At 39.0% G+C, this 26,576-nt stretch overlaps 1 protein-coding gene across 1 annotated transcript in view; it reads right to left on the bottom strand.

Moving 5' to 3' along the window:
* Window positions 1-223: 223 nt before the first annotated feature.
* LOC136858395 (uncharacterized) overlaps window positions 224-26,576 on the bottom strand; it is a 161,585-nt gene continuing 135,232 nt past the window's right edge. The window contains exons 2-6 of the mRNA XM_067137905.2: window positions 21,175-21,255; window positions 14,136-14,295; window positions 13,421-13,651; window positions 5,688-6,169; window positions 224-1,701 (exon numbers count right to left, since the gene is read on the bottom strand). Coding sequence (XP_066994006.2) covers window positions 1,015-1,701; window positions 5,688-6,169; window positions 13,421-13,651; window position 14,136 — 1,401 coding nt within the window. The 5' untranslated portion in view covers window positions 14,137-14,295; window positions 21,175-21,255 and the 3' untranslated portion in view covers window positions 224-1,014. The remainder of the gene's footprint in view (window positions 1,702-5,687; window positions 6,170-13,420; window positions 13,652-14,135; window positions 14,296-21,174; window positions 21,256-26,576) is intronic.

Below are 26,576 nucleotides of genomic sequence, written 5' to 3'. Positions count from 1 at the left end.
TACTTCAGATTCCTCAAAAAACTATAGGTCCTATGGGCTTCTACAGTTGTGATGAGGCATATGGCCTCATACAATGAAAACGATCAAAACTTGTACATTTCAAATATAAACAATTTTAGAAACAAATGTCAACATGACAGGGTTTCATCTACTTAGGGGCCAATGACTTGGGATGTTTGGTGCAGGACTAGCAAGACAAGTGACAGGTTAATGATAACATCCGTTCATCAAAAACTTAAATTTTAATGCAATAATAAAAATGTAAAAAGAAACGCTGTACCTTTCACACCAGAATTTCATTAATGAGCATGGTATATACAAGTTAAAAATCATCGCTATACAAAAAGGTACAATCTCTACCCAGTTTACATAACACCAAGCCTCTGCAGAGAATAAAAAGCTTATGTAAACCTCTGAAATAAGATGGTAAAGGAAACAAGTTCTTTCAAGTTTTCATTATCTGAAAAGTTCATAAAAATTTGTACATTAAAGCTACCCTCTCCATCTGTATTTCATGATCTCCATTCAAATTAGGGAAGTAAAAATATAATTTGCAATTAAAAATGTGAATAAAAACAAGATTCAGAACCATTATTAATGCACTTTCTTCGAAATACTTTTGTTTTTAAAAGTTCACCCAGCAAGAGGATTGAACACTATTTAACAACAAAATTGGTACACGAAAGAGAAGATATATTTTATTCCCTCCTTGCATATAATACTAATGCACAATGATCACCTTTGGTACTGTATATATATTTATAAAACAAAATTTCAATAGATTTTTCAATAGATTTTTTTATCAGTCTTATTTTAATGAGGATTTAAATTTACGTGAGTAGTTTCCCTATCTTTTGTAAAAAAAAAATCCTATTAGATATTCAATCTTGAATTCCAAAGTCATGTCCTCTCCTGTACATTCATTAAACATGTCATTTACATAAACGTAAAAGTAACGTGGAGTCAGTATTACAATGATTTCTTCCCAAATCAAAAGTACACACATTAAATTAATCATTTCTTTAATATTCCCTGCTTACTCTCTGAATTAGACGACTTCTTTGAAGACAGTATATCAACAAGAAGTTGTCTGAAGGTAGCCAACTGTCTTTCCAGCTCATCGCATTTCACCTTCAATTCTCTGTTTTCTTTCTCAAGAGTTTCTGCTTGAACTTGCATTTCTTGCTCTCGAGCCTTCCTAGTCTGCCGAGAACGCCGTGATGCTTCGTTATTACGATCACGCAATTCCCTATACCTTGCACAAGGCGCATCACCTTCCGAAGAACACGAAGGAGTGGAGTCTCTTTTTCTTTTAACTGGAGATGGTGATTCATCGTCATCACTGGTGTCTTCCTTCACGAGATCTGCATATGACGTAGTCTGCTTGTTTCGGGAAGAGCGTCGTGTTCTCTCTGGTTCCCTCTTGATAGTCATACGAAGAGGTGCACCACTATTGTCCTCGACCCGGGAAAGCACAGAGTAGGATGCCGATTGCTTGAACTCTGTTATCTCCTGTTCTGGTTGTTCGACAAATGGGGATGGTTCCTGCTCGTTACTGGATTCTCTCGGGGACAGTCCTACATTCAGTCCTTCCGTTTTATTTTCATCCAAAACATCCTGCTGAGCAGATGATATTTTTGGGAAGAACTGGACTGCAGAGAAGTCTATTGTTGGTTCCACTGCTTCTGTGTTTCCGGTGTCCTGCAACAAAGGAAAACAAGCCAATAAATACATTTGAAGAAAATAATGAAAAGTTTCTCTTAATGGGAATCCAACATTAAAAGGAAAATTAAAATACATCACCCAAGTCAAATTTCTGAGTAAAAGGCTACAGAATTCATGCATAACGTTTCACATATCGAAAAGTTCAGGAAAATTTGTCCAAACATTAGGCAGACCAAATCCTTCCCCTTTAGATTGACACAGGAAGATCTACAACAGGAAATTCACTCAACTACAATACAGAAATTTAATTAAAATCGAAGCTTGAATTTTTGTACGACTATCAACAGAGAAATTCTCTCAGTATCAAGAAATAATTGGAAATGGGAAATTTGCACAATGTCCTTGACCTAAAGGGGAAGAATTTTGTCTGCCTTTGTTTGAACACTACTTATGTGAACTATTCCATATATGAAATGTCTTAAGAGATTCTGTAGATTTTTACTTAGAAATGTGAATAGACTTTTTGATAAAGGAAACTGAAAAAGCATCCATCCTATAAACTTAATTTTCAGTCCAGTAATTGATCCATAGACCTACACAACAGCTGACCAAAGAAGCATATACAAAAATATTTAGCATAAACGTTGCGTATTTAATACATCTCGCAGAGCCTTGAACCCTTCAGGATATGATGCACCAGTCTTTTTATCCTATGTGTCACACACATGCCTTGAGATTAGTTGTAGATGTATCAACCAATAGGTTAGGTAGTCTGCCAGGACTTGTGGTTGATTTTTCAAACGCAAAAAAAAGTTGTTTCTTTTTAAAAGAAACCCAAATACCAATTTTCAGGTCTGTAATATCTTCAGTTTCTGAGATATATGTATCCTCATTAAAAGGCATTCAACCCCTTCTTCACCCCTCCTATTGGGATTTTCCAAAAACAAAAAATACGTTTATTTTTAAAGGAGATTCTAAATACCAATTTTTACATCATAAACTTTTCAAGTTTTAAGATGTAGATACACTCATTTTAAAAATTCACCCCCTTTTTCACCCCCTATATTTGGATTTTCCAAAAACAAAAAAATACCTGTTTATTTTTAAAGTAGATCCCAAATACAAATTTTCAGGTATGTAATATCTTCAGGTTTTGAAATAAAAGTAGCCTCATTAAAGGCATTGAACCCATTTTTCACCCTTCCTATTGGGATTTTACGAAAACAAAAATATAAGTGTTTATTTTTAAAGGGGATTCTAAATACCAATTTTTGCATTTATAGACTTTAAAAGTTTTGAGATATAGATACACTCATTTTAAAAATTCACCCCCTTTAATTGGATTTTCAAAAAACAAAAAAAATAAGTCTTTATTTTTAAAGGAGATCCCCAACACCAATTTTCAGGTGTGTACTATCTTCAGTTTCTGAGATGTAAGTATCCTCATTAAAGGCATTTAACCCCTTTTTAACCTGTTTTCACCCCTCCTATTGGGATTTTTCGAAAACAAAAAATTTGTTCATTTTTGATGAAGATCTAAATACCAATTTTTACATCTGTAAACTTTTAAAGTTTCGAGATAACGATATACTCAGTTTAAAATTTCACCCCCTTTGCGACGGAATACCCATAAATCCTCTCTTGGCAAGCACCTACATCTTAATATGAATGTTTCCCCAAAATTTCATTTCATTATGTCCAGTAGTTTTGGCTCGGCGATGACGAATCAGTCAGTCAGTCAGTCAGTCAGTCAGTCAGGACAAGTTCTTTTATACATATATAGATATGAAAGTTACCATGTAAGGAAGGGTCTGCTGATGTGGGTAAATTGAATTTAATCTGAGAATCAACTAGACCAAAATATATTCCTATTTCCTAACTCAGAGGAGAGTACTAAACAAGCTTAAATAAAACAGAAGATAACGACGATAGGACATTATGACATCAATGATTTTAAAAGATCTTTTTGGTAATTATAGAAGTTCGCTTAGAAAAAGATTGCCGGCACTTGATTGTAAATATGAGACAAGTGTCATTTCAGGGCAAAGTATCTAGCTTTCTGGCATCTGTGTAAGGGAAGTTGATAGAATTCCAATTTGGTTAATGTTCTACACATGTATCAAGAGCACAGGAAACATGACTAGATTTTACAGGATAAAGAAAAAACTTTTTTCTTTTTTTTTCTGCTTTACGTCGCACCGACACAGATAGGTCTTATGGCGACGATGGGACAGGAAAGGGCTAGGAGTGGAAAGGAAGCAGCCGTGGCCTTAATTAAGGTACAGCCCCAGCATTTGCCTGATGTGAAAATGGGAAATCACGGAAAACCATTTTCAGGGCTGCCGATAGTGGGGTTCGAACCTACTATCTCCCGAATACTGGATACTGGCCGCACTTAAGCGACTGCAGGTATCGAGCTCGGTATAAAAAAAAAATATAAAAAAAATAAAAAAAACTACTAGTGTTGGCTAAGAACAAAGAGTTTTAGACTGCAGTGCCACTGCCTTCGTGATATCCGGGCTGTTCTGTAGCTCTGATCACATCAGGCTTTGGGTGGGACTTAAAAGCTATGCGCATCCGTTCCGCTTGAATAACACTTAATTACTGAAGAAACTGTTAACGCCTTATAAAACAAAAAAACTCATAAATATTTGTTAATTCTGACATACAACGCATATCTGTCCCTGTAACACTATTTCTCGCATATATCCATTTCTGTTGACTACAGACTAACACTTTGAGACATATTCTTGTGATTTCTATCCATTCTCTAGTCAACTGGAACATTCACATCATACACACTTATAGAAAATCTGCAACCAATTATCAATACAATATACTACAAATGTAAATTATTTCTGTACCACCAATTCGGTACCTACAAGGGAGTAAGCTAACCTCCAACAATAACAAAATAGTTACCGTCACTATCATAAATTTATTGTTAAAAAAATGTAGATTTTTAAACAGCAAATACACCTACACAATTATTTTCATATTCAATTTTCATGGAATAACCCTGTACCATTGCCTATGATATGAAAGTTCAGGTGCCTTGGCAAATAAATAAGTAAATAAAAAAATTGATAGGAAAAATCTCAGCAGTCTCATCTTCAAATACACCGAATTCAAATAAACCATGTATACATATATTCCCCTCAGGATTTGGTCTTCAGGAAAGTTGTTAATATGCACAACTGTGAGCTGATTAACTATTAAATTCTCCCTAGGAACAGCCTTCTTCCATAACCTAACTTTCTTCATCAGAAGGAAACAAATACTGGAGTGTACTCCTCATTTATAACTGGCTTTACAGCCAGGCACACAGCAACTCTTAGGCATGGTGATTTCTCTCATTGATAACCTTAATTTAATTATATACACATCGTGGTTGATACCGTATTAAAATACTGAATGCACTAATTCAATTAATGGATATAACATTATGCTAATAAACTACAAAATTAAAGCACTGCAGAGCGATCTTCTTAACCTATAGCCTCACATGAATACTCGCTCACACTAAGTTTTCTTCACTAATTAAGGACTTTTCAGTTAATAATGCAGTCGATAACTACTCAGTCATATATTTCCGAGTAAACATGTGGCCGTTAAACATTTCAATAAAACAGCAAAGAATTCACATGTAACTCACTAACTCAAGTGCTAAACTTCCATCCTAACGATCAGCCGATTGCTTTCCCACGCCTGCTACATTACGGCCTGTACATAACGAAGGCAGTGGCAGTGCCATCCGGTAAGTTTGGACCTTGAACTACATCTTTAACAGAACTCAGTTGCATTGCAGAGGAACTGGGCAGAAAGTTTCACAGAAAAGAACTTTAAATTTTCTAATCCACAACAAGCATGCACTTTAGCACTATGTAACTGTGTGCATGGCAGTTAGGGGTGGACTTTCAGTATGAAGAGTGCATCAAGTAGAAGCAAGAGAGATTTTAAGAACTTGGAAGACATTTCCTGATTAACTTTTGATACATTTCTACCATGAGCTAAGAACTTACCTTCACAATGAAATTGATCAGGTCAAAATATGCTTGAGGGTTCTCCAACTGTTTAATAACATCTGGTGTACTAGCAAACTCCGAAATCTTCACTGGTTCTGAAGGCAGAGACAAATGCAATCCTGTGTTACTTGGTTCAAGTTTAACCACATCACTATAAAGACCAGCTACTTCTTCAATAGGAAACATCTCCACTGTTTCTTCACGTTCCACTACAATATTCAGGTCTTCTTCATATTTCACTTGTTGATTAACTACATCGTCAATTGTCCTTTTCTCCTGATCAATGGGACTATACAAGTTCATGGAGGTACTTTCAGGTGAAATAACATCTGACTGTAACTGCTGCTCCTGAGCTACTTCTGCAATGCTCAGATCAAAAGTACCTGGCCGCGTGTTTACTGTCACTGGCCAACCATCACTATCATCTAGTGGTACTGGGATCAATCTGGTTGAATCTCCAAAAAATGGTTCCTGGATTTCTGTGGACAAAAAAGAAAAAGATCATAAGAAAAAATAATATTTTTAGAATACATAATCAGTGAAGATACTGTACTGGATAATTATTGGGAGATGCTTTATAAACTCAAAAATACGCTGATAAAGAACTGGAGGAGACTGCATTCACCATCTCCTGTCCTACTTTCTTCTACTGATTTTTCCATACCTTGGAAGAGTCTCAGGTTCTAACTATGTTGAACATGTAGAGTTAACTCTGTCCTACAACTGGATGCCTTTCCTGACACCAACCCCATGTAGAGAGATGCACGACTATTTCTCTACTGCGAATTCCTGTAGTGATTCGAAGCTTTATGTTTTAATGTCTAAGGAGGAGAGTTTTAGGACCAACACCAACACCCAGCCCCTTGGGTCTGGGAAATTAACCAAACACAATTAAAATCCTAGACTGTGCTGGGAATCAAACCCTCTGAACTAAAGCCCTCAACAATGACCATTTAGCCAAAGAGTCAAACCCTGTCCTAGAGACTATTTGCAATATACAGCAGCAATTGAAGAAACGAGCTAGCCCCATGGCGTGGCAGTAACCTCCCTCTTCTGAAGGTTCCAGGTTTGATTCCAAGAATTTCAATCCTGAACAGAAGACAGAATGAGATTCACTCAACCTCGCACATTCAGCTGAAAAGCTGTTGATATTGGAGGTAGAAAACATGGCTGAGGGTATCTGGCAGGACAAGGCTTTCACTGGGCAAAATGCTTTGCACAGAAATCAGGGAAAAGCAAGCATCAAATATGGTATTTACTCCTATACATCTTGTCATTGTATATGTAAAACCTCGATTACCCGTCCCTCGATTAACCATTCTGCGGATCATCAGTTGCCAAAAAAAAAAATCTCGACTTTTTAAAAGCAATGTACAGTTACTCCAAAACTGAATGAGCGCACTCTTGATGTCAACAACAACAACAACAACAATGTTATTGGTTTTATATACCACTAACCACTTTGATGGTTTTTGGAGACGCCGAGGTGCCAACATTTCGTCTCGCAGGAATTCTTTTACGTGCCAGTAAATCTACCTACACGAGGCTGGCGTATTTGAGCACCTTCAAATGCCACCGGACTAAGCTAGAATCGAACCTGCCAAGTTGTGCTGTTTTGGAGCGACTGAACATTGACTCTCCGACTTCGATCATAACGTACAGTAACTACTGTACGTACACCTGCACAGACCGACAATCGGCATTGGAGACATAACATCAAACATTTTTTTCTACGTAATTTTATGTTGTGTAAAATTATTTGACTTTTAACTGTTACGAAAGAAGAGGGATGCTATTCAAGTTCAACATTCACAAGCTTTATTATCCATTCCATTGTTGAAGAATAATGTACTGTAATGTGCCCTCTCCCAGCCCACGGAGCATAGAGTACGGTATGCTGGTCATTTCTACTTCGGAATGATACCTACAACTTATTTGGTAGCGTGTAATATCCCCGAGTACCGTACATAGATCTTTCATATCATTCTCTGTCAAGGTAAAATATCTTCACCACAAGCTACTGCATTGTAAATATTTCACAATGCACAGGAATTGGAAACCAGCCTAGCAGTCCGTCATAGTCGACCTCCACTATTAGTAGACAGGTAGGCTACATTCTGTACTGTAGTGCAAAGTGAAGAGATGTGAGAGACTGATCAAGCTGAACATTTATTTTCCGTTCTAACAGCCGAGAAATGTTGAGATCGAAATCTGCAGTAAAAAGGAAACTTAGTTTTAACCATACAAAATAAAGTTTATATAACAGAACGGTTAAAGAAATGTGAACTAGTCTCAAATTTAGCATCAGTGCGGGACATAATGAAGAATAAAGACAAAGTGTTGCAGTTTGCGTAGAGTTCTGACAGTTTGCATGGACTCGCTAAAAGAAAAACAATGAAAGCATCATCTTTAAAAGAAATGGATGCTGCGTTATTCACATGGTTTCAGCAAAAGAGGGGTGAAGGTGTACCTATTAGTGGTCCTATGATAACAAGGCAGGCACAAATTTTTCACAAAAAGGATGGGGCTCTCAGGGTCCTCACCAGCATCCAATGGTTGGATACAGAGATTTAAGGACAGACATGGCATTCAAGAATTATTAAACACCGAAGGAGAAAATCTACATGATGACAGCAGTGCAGCAGAAAACTTTAGATACAAGTTTAGGCGCATAACTGAGAGGTACAATTTCATTCCAAGTCAAGTGTACAATGCTGATGAAACTGGACTTCTATGGAAGTGCTTACCCAGTAAAACACTAGCAGCTGCTGAAGAGAAATCAGCTCCTGGTCACAAATCTAGTAAAGAGCATGTTACCATCTTGTGCTGTGCGAACACTAGCGGCGACCATAAATTAAAATTAGCTGTTGTTGTTAAAGCAAAAAATCCGTGTTCTTTCAAAGGAACAGCGATGAAATATTTCCCAGTAGATTATTGTCATGACAAATCTGCACGGATGACAAGATATTTTCAGGACTTGGTTCCATAATAAGTTAGTTCCACAGGTTCAAGACTTCTTGGTGTCCAAAGGCTTGCCATTAAAGGCCGTCCTTTTTCTTGATAATGCGCCCTTACCCTGTTGATACAGAGTTGAAATCAGAGGATGGAAACATTTCCGTGTTTCCTATTTGCCACCTAATGTAACTTCATTAATTCAGCCAATGGACCAAGGCGTCATCGCAACCTTTAAGGCGCATTATAAGCGGGAATTGTTAGGCCTCTTACTTTCCGAAGAAACGTCGATGGTTAACTTCTGGTAAAAAACTCAATCTTAAAGAAGCACTTTATCTTGCCCAGAAATCATGGGATCTAGTAACCGCTCAGAACATCGCTCAATCGTGCAGAAAATTGAGTTGCAAAGTGACTAGTGAAAGTGAGGGGGATGGAGAAGAAGAGTGTGTCACAAACAATCGTGTACCGCTTCAGACCGCAATGGAGTCAGCTGAAATGTTAATGGAATTCTTGGAGTAAAAGGACGATACGGATTTTTTCAGACATTCTTGTAATTAGAAAGCTCAGAATGGACATAAAGAAGAAAATAAGTTGGAGAGTGCAAAAAAAAAAAAAAGTAAGACTTTTTTAAAGCAGCTTAAATGGCACCAGGTTATGGTCTGATGGTAATTTAGGTGAATATTTACAGTAGAACCTCAATAATTCGAAATCAGTTAATTCAAAGTCCCGCCCAATTCGAAGGAGGTCTCGTTCCCGGAAACATGAGATACAGTTTTGCATGTTATTTAAATTGTTTAATTCGAAATACGGATAATTGGTAATTCAAAGTACAATGTCGGCCCCATTACCGAAATTTAGACTTTTAATTCGAAACTGCCGTTACATTTTAAAACAATAGTATGTTACAGAGTAATTTCAACTCGAAATTTATCCGCGTCATAATAGAACGTGTGTTCCGGAACGTGGAGTGGTAAGGTACCATAGCTTTCCGCATTTACACTCACTCGGTGGATCTACAGTGCGCTTCATGATTACTGAGTTGAATAAAATCGGAATTCTTCTGTATTCAAACTTTTAAGGAACGCCGTAATATCACGCAATGGACAGTGTGCGAATCCGCAAACACTGGCGATGCCGACAGTTGACGAAAGAAAAAAACGTGGCTCACATAATAAATTCGTAGGCACCGAACAATATTGTCATTGCCGATGAAACTGCATTACTTTATTTTAATGCGAGCCCAAACGATCATATGGTGTTAAAGGAGAAAGTGCCAGTCGGGGAATCGTACAAGTGTGAGTGATGGGGGCCATTGTAGTGCGTTGCAATGCACATGGAAGCGAGAAACTTTATCCCCTCGTATTAGGAAAGATCGATAAACCACAATGTTATGGGCGTCAGGCACTTTCCATGCCAGTACAAAGCATCTAAAAATGCAAACAGTACAGAAATAAAAAAAAATAATGCATTTGCACAGGGGAACCAGCATAATCTATCCTCGTCTTTGAATTGTGCGATATTTTTCTTTCGTTGCGTGAGGTTATGTTTGTAAGTTATTTACCCTTATTTGAACATTGTAAATGCACCTTGTTGGATACATGCTGGAAATAGTTTTTTTCCCATGGCATTTGAAAGGTTTAAACCGTGAATCGAGGCGATTGCATGTATTAATGAGTCTTAGAATACTTTGTGACGTGGCAAGTGTACAAGAGAAGTGCCATGGCGGGAAATCGTACAAGGATAGTTATAGGAAAGTTCGATTTTAAGGACATCGGGCACTTTCTGTGTAAATACAAGGCATCTAAAATACTTACAGTATAGTAATTTAATGAATAAAGTACTTGCACATGGGAGCCAGTATAGATTTCTCGTCTCTGAATCGTGCTTTTTTTTTTCTTTCGTTGCGTGAGGTTATGTTTGCCAGTGAGATATCCAAGTGCATTATTTGAATACTGTAAATGCACCTTCTTGCATACATTTTGGAAATAGTTCTTTTTTCTCGGCATTTGAAAGGTATAAACTGTGAATCAAGGTTGCAGTAACGGGCCTTAGAATATTTTGTAACGCAGCGAGGGTTGGTACTTCTGAATTGCGAATTGGCGGTTAATTCGAAATCACGTAATTCGAAGTCCGATTTTTTGAGTCCCAACGACTTCGAATTAACGAGGTTTTACTGTAGTATGTTTTGTTGTAGCTTTGACTACATTTTGGTTTTAAAGAGGGTTTATGCACTACATTTTAAGGTTATACCTTATGTATTTTATGTACTTTAAAGTCCATTAAAATTAGTAGTATGGATTATCTGTTTTTTTTTTTTTATTAACTGTTCACCCCTTCCCGGGCATTAGAACGGATAATCGAGGTTTTACTGTATTACGCACTCCAAATTCTGTTAAGGAATTAAGGAAGAAACATAACTGCTACAAATATCATGCCTTCATTGGGCTTCAGATGACAATGGAAGTGCAGTAAGGATATATATATATCCTGTAGCATTCATGGTCGCACACAGTTCAAGTCTAGCTCTCTCTCTCTTGCATGAATAAAAGGCAGGGAAGTTTTCAAAGCAGTGTATGGTCCTTGTGAATTCCAACACAATGAACTAAATAGGATATCATGCTGTTAGGACTGGCTACATATATTAAATGCAAGGTCGAGAGCAGCACATTTTCTTCCTTGTAATTTGCTCGTCAGCATGATAGCTCATCAAGGAGTTATGAAGGAGCATTCAAGTCTCTAAATTTTGAGCAACTGAATTCACGAATTAATATGGTAATCACGCCAAGGGACGAGAAATGGCAGGGGAAGCTTATTCAGGAACTCAAATCCTACTCTTTGTAAGTAAAGATTAAATACCAAAACTGCCCATGAAGAGGATAACAACTGTAATACACTGGCCAAAAGTCAAGGAAAAAGGGTTCCTTTAGAAAATGTGCCATGTATGACCCCCCAAGCGTTGCGGCTAGCTGAGCAGTCTGTCGCAGAGACCAGTGTCGTGAAGATGGTTAACCGAATTTGAACGTGGGAAGATCATTGATGCACGAGTCATAGCATTGCGGAGATCACACATGAATTCGGGTTTCCGAGGTCAACAGTGTCTAGGGTGGATTCTCAATATTGCATAGACAATGTTACCACCCACGTAAACCGCTGCACGGGAAGACCACAGGTGTTTAAAGAACAGACATCACGTCGCCTCTGTAGAACCATACTGGGCACTCGACGGGCTACTCAGAGTCATTGAACACGACGGGCTACTCAGAGTCATATCACCGCCCAGTTGAATGTTGGAAGTCAGGAACTAATTTCTACCATGACTGTAAGGAGGCAACTGAACCACACCACTCGTATCCCTTTGCCGACATCTTTGCACAGAGCTCAACGGCGTGCATGGGCCCGCGACCATCGGCAATGGACTATGGAACAGTTATGGCGTGTTGTATGGTCCAATGAATCGCGGTTTCAGTTGCATCAAGCATATAGGCACGCAAGAGTGTGGCGTATGTTCCATGAAGCTATGAATCCTGTGTGTCAACAAGGTTGTGTGTCCAGCTAAGTTCTGGTCTGGGCAGCGTTCTCATTGTCGCAATTAGGCCCCATTGTCCGGCTGCAGGGAGCGCCGACAGGTGCACGTTATGTGGACATACTTTTTAGACCATCTGCATCTCTTTCTGGCCCTAGAGTACCCCCTGATGGAGATGCCTTGTTTCAACAGGACAATGCCCCTTGTCACTGCTGTAGCACATTGACAGAGAATATTGCACTTAATGTTCCAACAGTCAGACATCGTGATGCTTCAATTCCAAAACTTGTTATATAACTAATCAAGCATAGCACTCGCACCAAAAGCACAAAGTTACCAAACTATATGATGGTTTGAATAGAGGTGAGAAGTGCCAGATCCAGAAAGGTTCTGGGAAAATGAGTCCCAACAAATAACAAAATGTCTTTGTTCAGCAAGTGTCTCCAAATAAAAATTTCTGGGTGCAGGATAATAAGGCGTAACCAGCACGCAGCACGGCAACATGTTCAGTCCTCTACACACACCACTGTCAAGACTAGACTGAGGAACGGACAGAAAGTCTTGGTATATACAGGACATGTGAAAGGTTCTGGAGACACGAAAATATCCGAACAAGTCGGCAGAAAATGACGTATTTGTGACGATGACGCGATGAGCGAAGAGACAGAGCATGCGGCGTTGTATTCTGACAGGCAGCGATGCAGGGTGTTAGTAGTAGTATGGCGGCAGTGTGGAAGTCGACAATAAAGGTAAATGAAATAGCATGTAGACTTCTGGGGGAATGTTACAACACGAAAGAGGAGGAGATTAGAAATGGATGGAGGTCAGGGAGGGGGGGGGAGTCCAAGAACAGTTGAAGGGGCTGGAAGAGGACGACTTCAGGGAAAAACAGTTGAATCCAAGAAGAGTGCTCACCAGCCATGAAAAAGTGATAAAATATAGTCATTGGTCTAACCAACAACTACCAAGCCTAACGTTCCAGGAATTGAATTCCACCAAACTACATGCAGAATTTTCAATAAGGGCTCCATGTGGCTAAGGAAGGGAATCCACATCCATCCAAGTCATAAATTTGAGCCTAGGTAGTCTGATTTTGTTTAGTCTTAGTTGACCTAAAAAAAATTGAAAATGAGAAAGTAGTTTTGAAGAAGAGAGAGAAAAATAAAGAGAGAATTTAATGACATGCAAGGGCTACTGAATTTAACTCCAAAATGTTGAACAGTTATAGATTACATGTTAATTTGATAGTACTCACCAATCATAGGTGTATTCAGTTCATCGTCTTGTGAAACACTCATGTTTCCACTCCCCAAAGTTGCCAACTTTAGAGTGTCTGGGTCCACTGAGCTTCTTTGGCAGTATTTGCTCAGATCCTGAAAATTCTCCAATTCCAAATTGCTGTCCCTCTCCCAAACAAATTCGCTTGGTGACAGCATACTGTCTGCGCTCGAGAACATGCTGGTTGTGTTTTCCCATGTACTTTCCACTACAAGAAGAAATGACTACATATTACCAAAATGGAGAAAACTTAACAAGAGACAATTACATTAAACAATGGAAGTAAGAAATATTTTCCAACACACCATTTGATGACAGGGAAACCAAAGGACTATACCCTAGCAAGCTATTACATTAATCCCATCTCTGAAAGTGCCAACATTTCCCAAATGAATTCAGGCAATCCTCATCCCACCTTGACAACATCCTTCCCACTAGTACTGGACAGAAGCTTTGGCTACTTAAGCAGAGAAATTCCAACCTGGGTAAAGGCTGTCTGATAACCCAGTGAATTACACAATTTTGTCTTTAAGAGCTTCCATTCCATGAATTTTAGTAGAAGAAACTCCCACACACAAGATTAGAAGATATACAAATGAGAAGTATGAATTTTAATTCTACAATGTTCCCCACGAGTACCAAAACAGGGGTCCTGTTCTTCTACCACAAATAAAATTAAAAATGGTCCTCACTTGTCAAGTCTGAATCCAAGAGCGGGTTGAACAAATAATGATCCTGGATCACGTCGTCGTCGAATGTTTGGGAGTGGGTAGACCCACTCTTCAGATCTTCCTTCTCCAAGCAGGACAGTCTGGCTGATGATCTCTTTCGCGAGGGACATCTTGCACGGGACTGGAAAAATAAAAAGACTTCTCTCTTACCTTACTCAGAATATATGACATTAACTACAATAAGAGAGAATTTAAATGACATAAAAGGCTAATGAATTATTTGAATTCTGCAGTGCAGCCAAAGGAACAGGTCAATAGTGAGAAACATCAATTAGGCTTAGAATCATCACCGTACAAATGGGTGGTTCTGAAATCACAAGAATGATAATGCTACCGTAACTGTAATTATCAAGCTATTATTCAAACTACAAGAATTTTAATGGGGAGGCTAACTAACCCTGCAAATTTTATAACAAAAAGTCCACTACAATAAGTACGAATTATAAATTATTAAAACATAAAACTGTCAAATACCGTACAAGGTGTAACAGAACATAAATATAACAAAGACATTTAAGGCCAATAAATTTCCAGCGTGGTCTGAAACTGATAACTGAATATTATGCTCCAAAAGAAATGATGTGAACAGCAATTCGGCATTTGTCAGCACAGTTTCATTACGTTTTACAAAGAATGATGAAACAGACTGGTTTCGCAATTTTGATTCACTGGATGTGTGATGTTTCTTGGATTCTGTGTGTCTTCCGCAATCATTTCATCTACCGTGAGCCACAGAGAAAGCACACAAACACACTGCAGAACACGTGGTTTTCACTAACACGTGAAGCAAGTAGGCATGGCCATTCGTTTGTGTAACCGTCTCTACATTTCTGTAAACACTGCTGTCTTCTTAGAAGATGATGCAATTTGACAATTCCTCCACTTCATTTTACAAAACCGATCACTTATTTTCGAATCAACGACTGGGATAAATATAACTGAAATGCACTAAACATACCACTCACTTCTACGCACACAACAAAAAGAGAGTCGAACGTACGCACTGGAGAACAGCAGATCAGGGATTAGAACCCACTCCACGGCGGACTTGCGTCATTCTATAAAGACAAACGAGGAGGGTTGAACAGTAATGCTGAAAGGGATTAAATTTGTTTTACTCCTCTCCTTTTTTTCGTAGAAATTCATTTTTATCATGATGTTTTTCCACAATAGCTCCCCCTTTGACCGTAATGCTGTAATTGCGAAGTGAAATCCGTAATCATTATGGACAATCCATAACAGCTGGCACCACTGTATTAATGCTTCAAGGAGATATGGTGAATTCCCTTGGGTGATACCAATCAGAGAAACATTCAAAACATAGAAATTAGAACGCTACGAGCATCGCACGAAGGGAGGTTTGCCACAGTTACATTTCCGAGTGGGAATGTCACTCGAGAAAGAAACCTCGTTAATATTACTGAAGATTTCACTTGTTGGCAATATGTTTGCGACAAACCACACATAACAGATCATTTTTCAAAAACTGGCGCTTGCAACTGATTATGAATCAATGCGTGGATCTTTGCTGTGCAAGTGTAGAACAATAATTTGATGTTTTAAAATACATGTACCTGACAGAAAATTAATAGACGAAAAAGGATGATATTTCAAAATACAATGAACAAAACCATTTGTGTAGTAATCATCAATGGACAAAAGTTAAATGAAACAAAAATAAATTCATCAGGATTTGAACACAGGGCGCAGAAGTGAGAGGTCGCAGCGAAAGCCCCTGTGCCACCGCATCGGTAGAACTTTCCTCACTAAAAGACACGTAGGCCTAAAGCACGTTGGAATTGCTAGGCGGGCATTGATTCCACTGTGGAGTTTTATCTCCCGTATGCAGTTATCAGACTGTCCCTCATAAATAGGCTTCTGATAAGTTCACCTGCATACACCCCAGCATCAGTGGGTAGGATCTGACACATCCCACTCTGACGAGTCTAGTGTCAGACCTAAGACGAAATGCTGGTTAATAGAGCAAACGCCTGAAAAGCCATACATCTAATTTTTGATCTGATTTTTGATATGCTCTATTGGTGGAAAAATATCTAATTCCCTCCATGGGAGCTCAGCTCGTTATTTTCATTCGAGGGGTGGATGACGACCTTCGGGTCACCAAGAATTTCCTAGACTTGGTAGCTCTCAAAGACACCACTGCCGAGTTTTGATATTTTCAAAGCAGTGGGGGGGGGGGGGGGGGGTGTTTTTGAGTCAATGGGATTAAAATAGGAGCGGTTGACGAGTAACGACGGATGGAGCTCCTGCATTGCGTAGTCTACGCACGGGGTTCCTCAGCTATGTAAAATTAAAAATGACTGAGAGTGGTACTACCCTAATGGCGGCGATCCAGTGCTTGATACACCAGGAGGCAATCTGTGCAAAAGTTGCCGAGCTTAAAGACGTAATCGGAACAGATGTGCGAGTGGTAAATTTTCTTCGATCCCATGGGCTCACGCACCGTCAGTTCAAAGAGTACCGGGCGAGTTGGCCGTGCAGTTAGGGGCGCGCAGCTGTGAGCTCGCAATCGGGAGATAGTGGGGTTAATGGTTTTCCGTGGTTTCCCATTTTCACACCAGGCAAATGCTGGGGCTGTACCTTAATTAAGGCCACGGCCGCTTCCTTCACAGTCCTAGCCCTTTCCTGTCCCATTGTTGCCAATAGCAAAAAAACTCTGCTTCAGGGCGAAAAGCACAATATCTGCGATTTGGTGGAAGAAATTAAAGTGTTCAAAAGAAAATTGATTTTGTGGGAAAACCAGTTGCATGCAAGGAACACAGGACATTTTCCATTGCTTGAAACAGTGTAATAAGGTGTCGACCTTGATGAGAACTTGCAGGTAATTCGCCAATTACAAGACGAGTTTGAAAAGAGATTTTTCAGAATTATCAGAACCCCAAGCGGTGTTAGATGTAATTGTTCGAACATTTTCTCTTAGTGCAGACAGTGTTACACAGCTATTTCAATTACAGTTGGTTGAACTGCAGTCCAATGTTCGTCTTAAAGACCGCTTTCTAATGTCACGAAGTTTGGAAGAATTTTACAGCGGCTTTCCGCAATAAGAATACCCCCTTATATATATATATATATATTGCTAGTTGCTTTACGTCGCACCGACACAGATAGGTCTTATGGCGACGATGGGCCAGGGAAGGGCTGGGAAGGAAGCAGCCGTGGCCTTAATTAAGGTATAGCCCCAGCATTTGCCTGGTGTGAAAATGGGAAATCACGGAAAACAATCTTCAGGGCTGCCGATAGTGGGGTTCGAACCTACTATCTCCCGAATACAGGATACTGGCCGCACTTAAGCGACTGCAGCTATCGCCTTTTATATAAACATGCATGTAAAGTTCTATCAATGTTCGGCTCAACGTACATAAATTTGTGAGCGTTTCTTTTCGGTTCTTAAGCTTACCAAAAGTAAATATCGGGTAACGATGAGCGACAGAAACTCGCGTAATTGTTTAAGAATATTGGTAAAACATTGGTAAAATGTTGTTGAATTTTCCTCTCAGATATGTTCAAATTTCAGTTTTGAATAAATCGCATTACTGTATTCTTTACTTAACACTTGATTTTGTTTCCTGCATATTCCATACATCGCAGTACCTTTCGATTTGTGTATGCGGTATATTTGTTACAGCAAAACAGCCCTATCAGTATGATGTCAACAAACCCACAAAAGCCGTCGGACGCACGACTGTACATACTTATCTTCAGCGCGGTCCGAACATCGTCTGTCTCAGGTCTCCTCGCTGCCACAGTTTAGTGGTGGTAGGGGAAGGAGCGCTAATCTGACTGCCCAGTGCTCCCCGAGCGCAGGCGCGCTCTCGGAGTACAATAGCTGGATGGCCCTGCTCTAGATGCAGGGAAGACTGGAAAAGCTCTATACCTGAATTTGATAGCGCAGTTTGAAACTCTTCGATTGAGAAGTGTTTAGTGTATCATTTGGCTGGGTACGTTGTTAATCACTCATATAAATTTATTAAGTGTTTGCCCTGTTCCCATTCTCCACGTGACAATAATCGAAGTACATTTTCAGTTCTCACCAAAATAAAAGACTATGGTTCAAGCAATAATGTTTTTAACACGCCCCTCGAAAAGTATGTGCGACGTTCTTTTACAGGCCGAGAAAGTAATTAGTGGAAAACTGAACTCAAAATCGATGTGGGGCAAAATCTTTTTTTACTGTACGGATACCATAGACAAAATTTCAGTAGATCCTTCAGGAGCTGGCTGTTGTCTTCAACATCTTATGGATTTAATCCCCAGACCTGTTTATCATTACCAGAAGTGCCGATTTTTCTTCAGAATGAAAGAAATCCAGCGAGATTTACAATCTTGAACATCCGCCAAATATTCACGCAAGCTTTCGAGAGTCCAGTAAAACTGAGTTAGTAAGTTCAACCTGTGAATAACCTTTAAATAGTTCATGGGTGTTTGTTTTAATATGCTGCGAGTTGTGTGTTATTTATTCCTATATGTACACTCGAGTAACCTGTGCTTTTCACAATGTGATGAAGCCCATAGCTCCTATTTCCGTGTATGATTTTTTTCCATTGCACCCTGCCCTGGTATTGCAATTGTAATCTCTCATTGTTTTTAAAAGACAGTGTACATACTTATCAGTTATGGAGTAATACATTTCCTCTGACATCATTCCTAAGACCAGCCGATCGGTACTGTGGACATAGCCCACTCTAGCGCTGCCTGGCTGGGTGTACTTGAACTCGATGAGTCCTCACACTTGTTCATTTATTCGTCATGGTAGGATTAAACAAATTGTTATTCACAGGTAGAACACACGTCAAAAGAAAATTCTCTATGTTACAATACTGCCTGTACTACATTTTACCCCACATGTTGCAGATTGAAGTACAAGGTTACAACCACACTATATAGCCAACTCTTGAAAGAAATCCACCCTGTCCAACACGCCCCTCAATTCTAAAAATAACGGAAAACAAAAAGTTCAGGTTATGTGAACGAATTGCATGCATGAAATTTCATTGTAATTTTTGTTCTAAATGAAGGATAATTGCTTTCATGCAAATTAACAGTAAAATTACCAGTAAATTAATAAATACCATTATTAATACAGAAATAAATACGTAACTACGGCGACTATTTCACTGTAGATACGACTCTCTTGTACGGCATTCCACTAGGTTTCCTTCTTGAGGCTCAGGGCTAGAACCGACGAATGGAAGTGCTACGTTTGTGAATTCTCACGATCTTAATCCATCATGACTATATATGAGCATATCATAAATAATTTTTGTTGAAAGAAAAATAACATGATCCCTAGACCAATAATTATATTAATTAATGAGTTAGCACCTACAAATGGAAGTCTGAATTCTCAATGTCTTTGTCCATTTTGTCTATCATGACTAGCGTGTGGAGTTCTAACGGGAAAATGGAGGTGAAAATTACATCACAAATAACACAAACATTATTTTTGTTGATAGAAAAATAGCGTGATCCCAGGACCAAAAATTATATTAATTAATGAGTTATGGGCACAAATCAACAACTCGCCCCACCAAGATACTTTAAGCAGAGGAAAGCAAAGCAGGAAGCAAAGCAAGGAAGTTCAAAGAAGTTAAGTGAGCAAAGACTTCACACACAAAAGTGTTACATGAACAAAAGACGTGACATAGTAGAATTCATAGTCGTAATGTAGCAAAGTATGTATGTATACATTCTCTAATAATGCTAAATAATTTACCGCAAATTTTACTCTTAATTTGCATGAAAGCAATTACTATCATACATTTACGATAAAAATTATAATGAAATTTCATGGATACGATTCATTCACGTACTCCAAAGTTCAGAATGGGAAATAAGGCCTACAACGCTGTACTGGCACAACAAAACGTGCATGTCTACCCCTTAGTCCCATTTCCTGATACAGGATTGGGGTCCCATAGTAGAATAAAACTTTACTTGAACGAATGATCAAGACTGCATAATGGTAAAAATCATTCATCCTTTTACTTATACAGATTCCTACTTCAACCATTCAAGACATAACTCCCATAATTCTGAAAGTAAGAAAAATTTGTAAATATACAAGATGTTTCACAAAAATGCCAGAAAAATCATTAATAACCATGCAGAAATTCCAAATCTTAAAATTAAATTCTTCAAAAGCACAGACTGCCGAAGTGACATGGCCTATATCTAATAAATGTGTTTTTACCTAATAAATCCTTTTTACATTTCTATTTCCTTCCACCTCCATTCAACTAATTAAAATTTCAGAAACTTCAAGACAATACCTTCATAGTGATCCTTTCCTTAAAACTTTCACTGCAACCTGGTGCACACAAATGAAATAACACTGGCGGAATTCCACTGATACATCATGATACTAATGACCAAAATACTTTTTTTTCCCACAAAAACCCCACTCTTTCGGATCTTCTATAATGAAGCACTTCACTAGACATGTTCTAATACACTGTTATCCTTCAAACGGTATAGTACCAGTACGTTCCATTAGGTACCGGTATAACATTCTTCAAATGGAACTTTCCACAAGGAAACACTAACATGAAACACCATGGATAATAAAGTATATTAAATGACCACTTCAGCTGAAACTCATCTGCAACACTAGGAAATGAATGGAAGTTGAACTCCACTAATGCACCTCTAGAAAATCCAGCCCCCTTTATCCAAACATCCAAAATTATATTTCTGATGAAAGGAGATTTGGTTTACGCTATACGTATATTTTCAAAGAACAAAACTAGAATATTCTCTCCTGAATGATCATTCCTTGAAATTTCTACCCAGTATTATACCCTATAATAATTACTCCACTGTTTTCAGTTGATAGCTCAGTTACGAAGACTAGGAACCTGTTCTATCAACTTCCAATCATACTGTTAACACTACTGTGCAGTAGGCTACCTACTGACAGAAGAGTCGAGGTGCCTATGATAATCGTATTTAAACAAGACTTGAGGTGCCTATAAAGACTCACATTTAATTCTCCGTGGTCTGCAAATGAAATGTTGGCGACTTGGGAGAACTCGCTCAAAGGGATTGTTGAGCTTTTCTCAACCTGGAAACAAAACAGAAGAATAGTGTAAAACCTTATTAAGTTTCAAGATCAAGGTTTCCCCAAACATCAAAACTTGTGTGATGGGGGAAAAAAAAAAAAAAAGGGAGGTTTCAAAGGTCATAATCATAGAATATAAACTTCATAGTATTTGATCCGTATTGAACTGTGATCACAATAATAATTAAGCCACCTTTCCAATACTATAATTTTATTACATTAATACAGTTTTATATTTTATTATAGTATTGAAAAGGTGGACCATTAACACATAGGTTTAATTATTAAAGGAAAAGGCGACAAATTTGGCGAAATAATACTGGCAACAACAAAAAAATGAATACACGACACAAAAATCTAATCAATCGCTACTACTCTGCATTTAGGGCAGTCGTCGCCCCGGTGGCAGATTCCCTACCTGTCGTTTTCCTACCCTTTACTTAAATGACTGCAAAGAATTTGGAAATTTATTGAACATCTCCCTTGGTAAGTTATTCCAATCCCTAACTCCCCTTCCTTCAAACGAATATTTGCCCCAACTTGTCCTCTTGGATTCCAACTTTATCTTCATACTGTGACCTTTCCTACTTTTAAGGACACTACTCAAACTTATTCTCTAGTCATTCCACGCCATCTCTCCACTGACAACTCGGAACATACCACTTAGTCGAGCAGCTTGTCTCCTTTCTCCTAAGTCTTCCCAGCCCAAATTTAGCAACATTTTTGTTACCGGTACATTACTCTTTGAGGGTATGTCTTGATAACTATAAAATACGATTCATTCTAAATGCAACCCGCTCAGCCAGTATCGGTAACTGTCCTGCTGGATTTTACCCGTATACCTTAACAGTCATTGGACGGAAACATGTGAAGTCTCCGCAGAAAACATGCCACACTCCTGAGAGCGAATTAACCACATAATAAAAGTAGCATTGTAACAGTATATTCAATTTAAGGCAAGAAGGCAGAGTTGCATTACTAGACAATTGAGAACGAATTAAAGAATATTTCAAATCTACAATAGGAAACGTACCAAAAAATTTGCCTCATATCGTAAGAAAATTCGAGCAAGAAGTTCCAGAGATTTCCAAGTGCGGTGAAACAGGACGACTTACTGTACTATACATTCCACAGTTTCAAAAGGGTGATCTAAATCTCTCTCAAACGGGTGCAAGCTATATAGCGGCAGTCTAGTACCGTATGAAGCGAAATGCTTTCTTGAAGAAAATAGATCTTAAAAAACAGAAAATTGTTAAGATTCTATACCCCAAATTATCGTGGCAATTTGTGTATCGTAGTACTGTATCCGTCCCACAAACACCGCAGGAATGGCATAGTCAATCGATATTAACATAGTATATAAATCGCATTCTCACTCCACGAGTGCGTGATTGATGACCGCAACGCAACAAGCCCAGCAAGGGCGTATGATTGCACAATATTGCGCAACACTTCCCTAGGACAATAAAGCTTTTAAGAAGTATACAGAGCGAGGATCCTGATTTTAGTGAACCGAAGAACATAAAAATTAATTACTTACGAGTCTGTCCATTAATAACTCCAATATTATCATTTTATCAACAACTTCACTCGTTCACTAACACAAACATTATATAACTTTTCCTTGCACAGAAAACAGCAAGTTTTCTCATTATTTAAGCAGCCTCAGTAGTACTTTAAACATTACAACATACTGTATATGATCAACTTACCTTCCCTTTAAAAATGTTCTCTTTAAAGATGCCTTGTTGCTCTTAAAAACTTTGATGGGGAACGATAACCCTTCTAATATCAGCGATTCGGCAGTTTGTGAATAATAATATATTACACTGCAAAGGTGTTTGCAGAAAATCGCTTATCATTAAAAAAAAATCCTTTGTCAATTACAACACAGCGAGAAAATGCCAACTACTCTCCGCGATCACCACCGCGCAAATGGCTGATGCTTAAACCTGTCCTAGTCAATATATAAATTCTTGAGAGAAAGCTAAATATAGCCTTGACGTCATGAACACCAATGGAGCTTCTATGACGTTATTTTACGCCAACCACGACGGAGGTCTACTCTCGTAACAGCCAATCAGAACTGGCCTACCAGGATAAAAAGTCTGCACTGGAGTTCACAACATTGTTGCCAGATTGTCCGATCCTGGGAATTCCCTTCTACAGATTATGCCGAGACAACTATCGAACAAATATCGTAATCGAATACATTCAGCTCTAAAACGGAGGCATTTTTCATAACATTTAACCCAAAAGAAAATTTAAATTAAACTTTGCACATTGTTTTTGTTACTATGACGACGCTTTTGAGAAATCTTTAGAATCTATGATACCCCGTATTTAAGAGAAGATACTGTCAGGCTTGGCACAATTCCAAGTTGCAATTGTATTAATGACAATACGTTTATCATTGTATTCTGTAACAAAATTACACTGTCACCATGAGCATCCGCGGTAGAATCGATACGGTAGCCCCTTCCTGAGTTAGGTACTTCAAACCTGTGTGGCGAACTGGAACAGACATCAGATGTTCATAGTTTGAAATTCACTTCACCTGTGTCCAGAGCCACGATCCATCATAGAAGTGGGAAGCTCACCGTACAGAGGTTCGATTTCCAGCGCTGACAGCGCCTATCCCTACTTTAGTGAGAATTTCACCCGAATTTTCCATGTAAATACTAGGTACCGCCAGTACGTAATCGAAAACCCTGGAGCATGTATCTCAAAATTCGACAGTCACACAGCCATACCAGAGATCCCACAATAACACAATTTATGTATATACAATTAAACGGCATTGATGACCAAACATGAATCACGTCTATAATATGCTAGTGGCTTTACGTCGCACCGACGCAGATAGGTCTTATGGCAACGATGGGATAGGAAAGGCCTAGGAGTTGGAAGGAAGCGGCCGTGGCCCTGATTAAGGTACAGCCCCAGCATTTGCCTGGTGTGAAAATGGGAAACCACGGAAAACCATCTTCAGGGCTGCCGACAGTGGGATTCGAACCGACGTTAATGGAGAGTGTGTTGTACATGGAAAGTTTCGTATTTTACCCAGCACTGTAATATACAGACATACAAGTAGCGAGATGATCACTGGTACAGACAGGTAGGAACAATGGCAGGAGGGTATTCGGAATAAGACGATAAAGGCTGTTAGGAGTGAACTTGATTGATGAAGCTATATGCATAAACCGGCTTCGATGGTAGGATCATGGGAGGCGAATGGGGAAGGATAGGTTACCGAGGAGAATATTGGACTCGGCCTTGGAGGGTAAGAGAAGTAGAGAGAGACCAAGATGACGATGGTTAGACTCAGTTTCTAATGATTTGAAGATACGAGATTCTACTGTAGAACTAAACGAGATCACAGAACTAGTTACGAATAGAGTATTATGGTGGCGTTTAGTAAATTCACAGAGGCTTCCAGACTAAACGCTGAAAGGCTCACCAGTCTATAATGAAGATGTACAGATGTAATCTCTGTATGTAGAATCAAGTGCTATACCAAAGGGACACGTTCGAGTTGGGCCCACGGTTAAAACCCATGGTGTTCCCCGCGTGGTGGTACTAATCACAAGGAGTTCCATGGTTCTAATATAAACATCCCTTGGTCAGCCCTTTTAGAAGCTGGCGTAAAACAATTGTATTACTGACCAAGTGACTGTTTCTATAGCACGATACTGAATCGATGATGCTTGTAGTCGAAATGAGTTCAAAATCCAAGTCGTCGGCCCCTCATAATGGTACTTATCGCTAGAAAATTAGAACCATGGTAGTTATCATGTTGCGGTACTAATCAAGAGTAGCGTAGACTCGCGGTATTCCACTCATTATGGTACTACTCACAGGTAATGAAATTCGCACATGTATTACAGACCCACTGTGTTTCGCACATTGCGGCGCCATTGATAGGCAACGCAAACCTATGGTGTTCATCACCTAACCACAGGGACTCGTACTATCCCGTGGTGTTCCTCATATAGTGGGTACTAATCATAGGCAAGCCAGAACCATGGGTTCCATCATTCCATGGTGTCGCTCATATAGTGCTACTAATCACAGATACTGTAAAAGCCGTCGCGCTCTCGTTTGCTACTAATCACAAACCTAATTGGTACCTAACATAGTGGTACTACGCGCAAGGAAAAGCGACCCATGGTGTTCCCCGCGTGGTGGTACTAATCACAAGGAGTTTCATGGTTCTAATATAAACATCCCTTGGTCGCCTCTTACGACAGGCAGGGGATACCGTGGGTGTATTCTTCGTCTGCGTACCCCACCCACGAGGGGTTACTTTAATATTCTGTTTCAGACTTGGTAACCTGAACATCCTTCGTTTAGTCTGTTATGAAGGTTCATTGAAATATTAATTGAATACCTCACCATTGCATTCTTTAAAATATCGTATTAGTTATATTAATCGTTCGTCGTTAATCTGCATCCCAAACTGCGATTTAGTTGTTTTGATATAGTTAACACATTCTACAGGAGTGAATTAACACTCCGACCATCCATTGAACAGTGCACTCTTCAAATGAAAGTTGGGATAAGGGTGGGGGTAATTTGGTTCTTACGGGGTGATAATAACCCCAGGCGTGAGGCCTCACATTCGGCGAAGTGATTCGTCTGTAGCGGTCCATGCCCAGAAGATAATTAAACAAATAAGGTACTTAAATCCGAAATTCAAATGGACAACGTACACCTTTCAAATATAAACTCAAACAGAAGTGGGGTCCTGGTACTTCTTCAAATATTTGTTGTTTTCATTATCAGTTGCCATACTGTTTTGATGTATTTTTTGTAATTGCCGAAATAATTAATTTCTTTTTTGTGATTTTGGTCTTTCAATCTGCAGTCAAGTATCGCTTACAACAGTTGACAAGCAAATACTGCCGTGATCCAGTTGAAATCTGAGCGCTCGACGATCACTTATGAAATATCTTTTAACACTAATATAATTTATTGTATCAGAACCACCAATAAAACATTCTAGTAATAACAGCACACTGACTGTACACATATGCAGTATGAGATACGAAGAAGTGTAATGTCTTCACTTTTCAATTAAAGTGCAGAATTCAACTTCATATGTTGTTAATTGTCCGCCTCTGTGGTGTAGTGGTTAGTGATATTAGCTTCCACCCCCCGGAGGCCCAGGTTCGATTCCCCGCTCTGCTACGAAATTTGAAAAGTAGTAAGAGGACTGGAACGGAATCCCCTCAGCTTCGGGAGGTTAACTGAATAGAGGGGTTCGATTCCCACCTTACTCACTCTTAGTCACCTTAGAAGAAGTTTTCTGGAGATTCCCTCTT

The sequence above is a fragment of the Anabrus simplex genome, chromosome 1, assembly GCF_040414725.1.
Source record: "Anabrus simplex isolate iqAnaSimp1 chromosome 1, ASM4041472v1, whole genome shotgun sequence".
Taxonomy (NCBI): domain Eukaryota; kingdom Metazoa; phylum Arthropoda; class Insecta; order Orthoptera; family Tettigoniidae; genus Anabrus; species Anabrus simplex.
The sequence above is the reverse complement of the archived record's forward strand: the minus strand, read 5'-3'. Positions and strand labels throughout refer to the sequence as shown.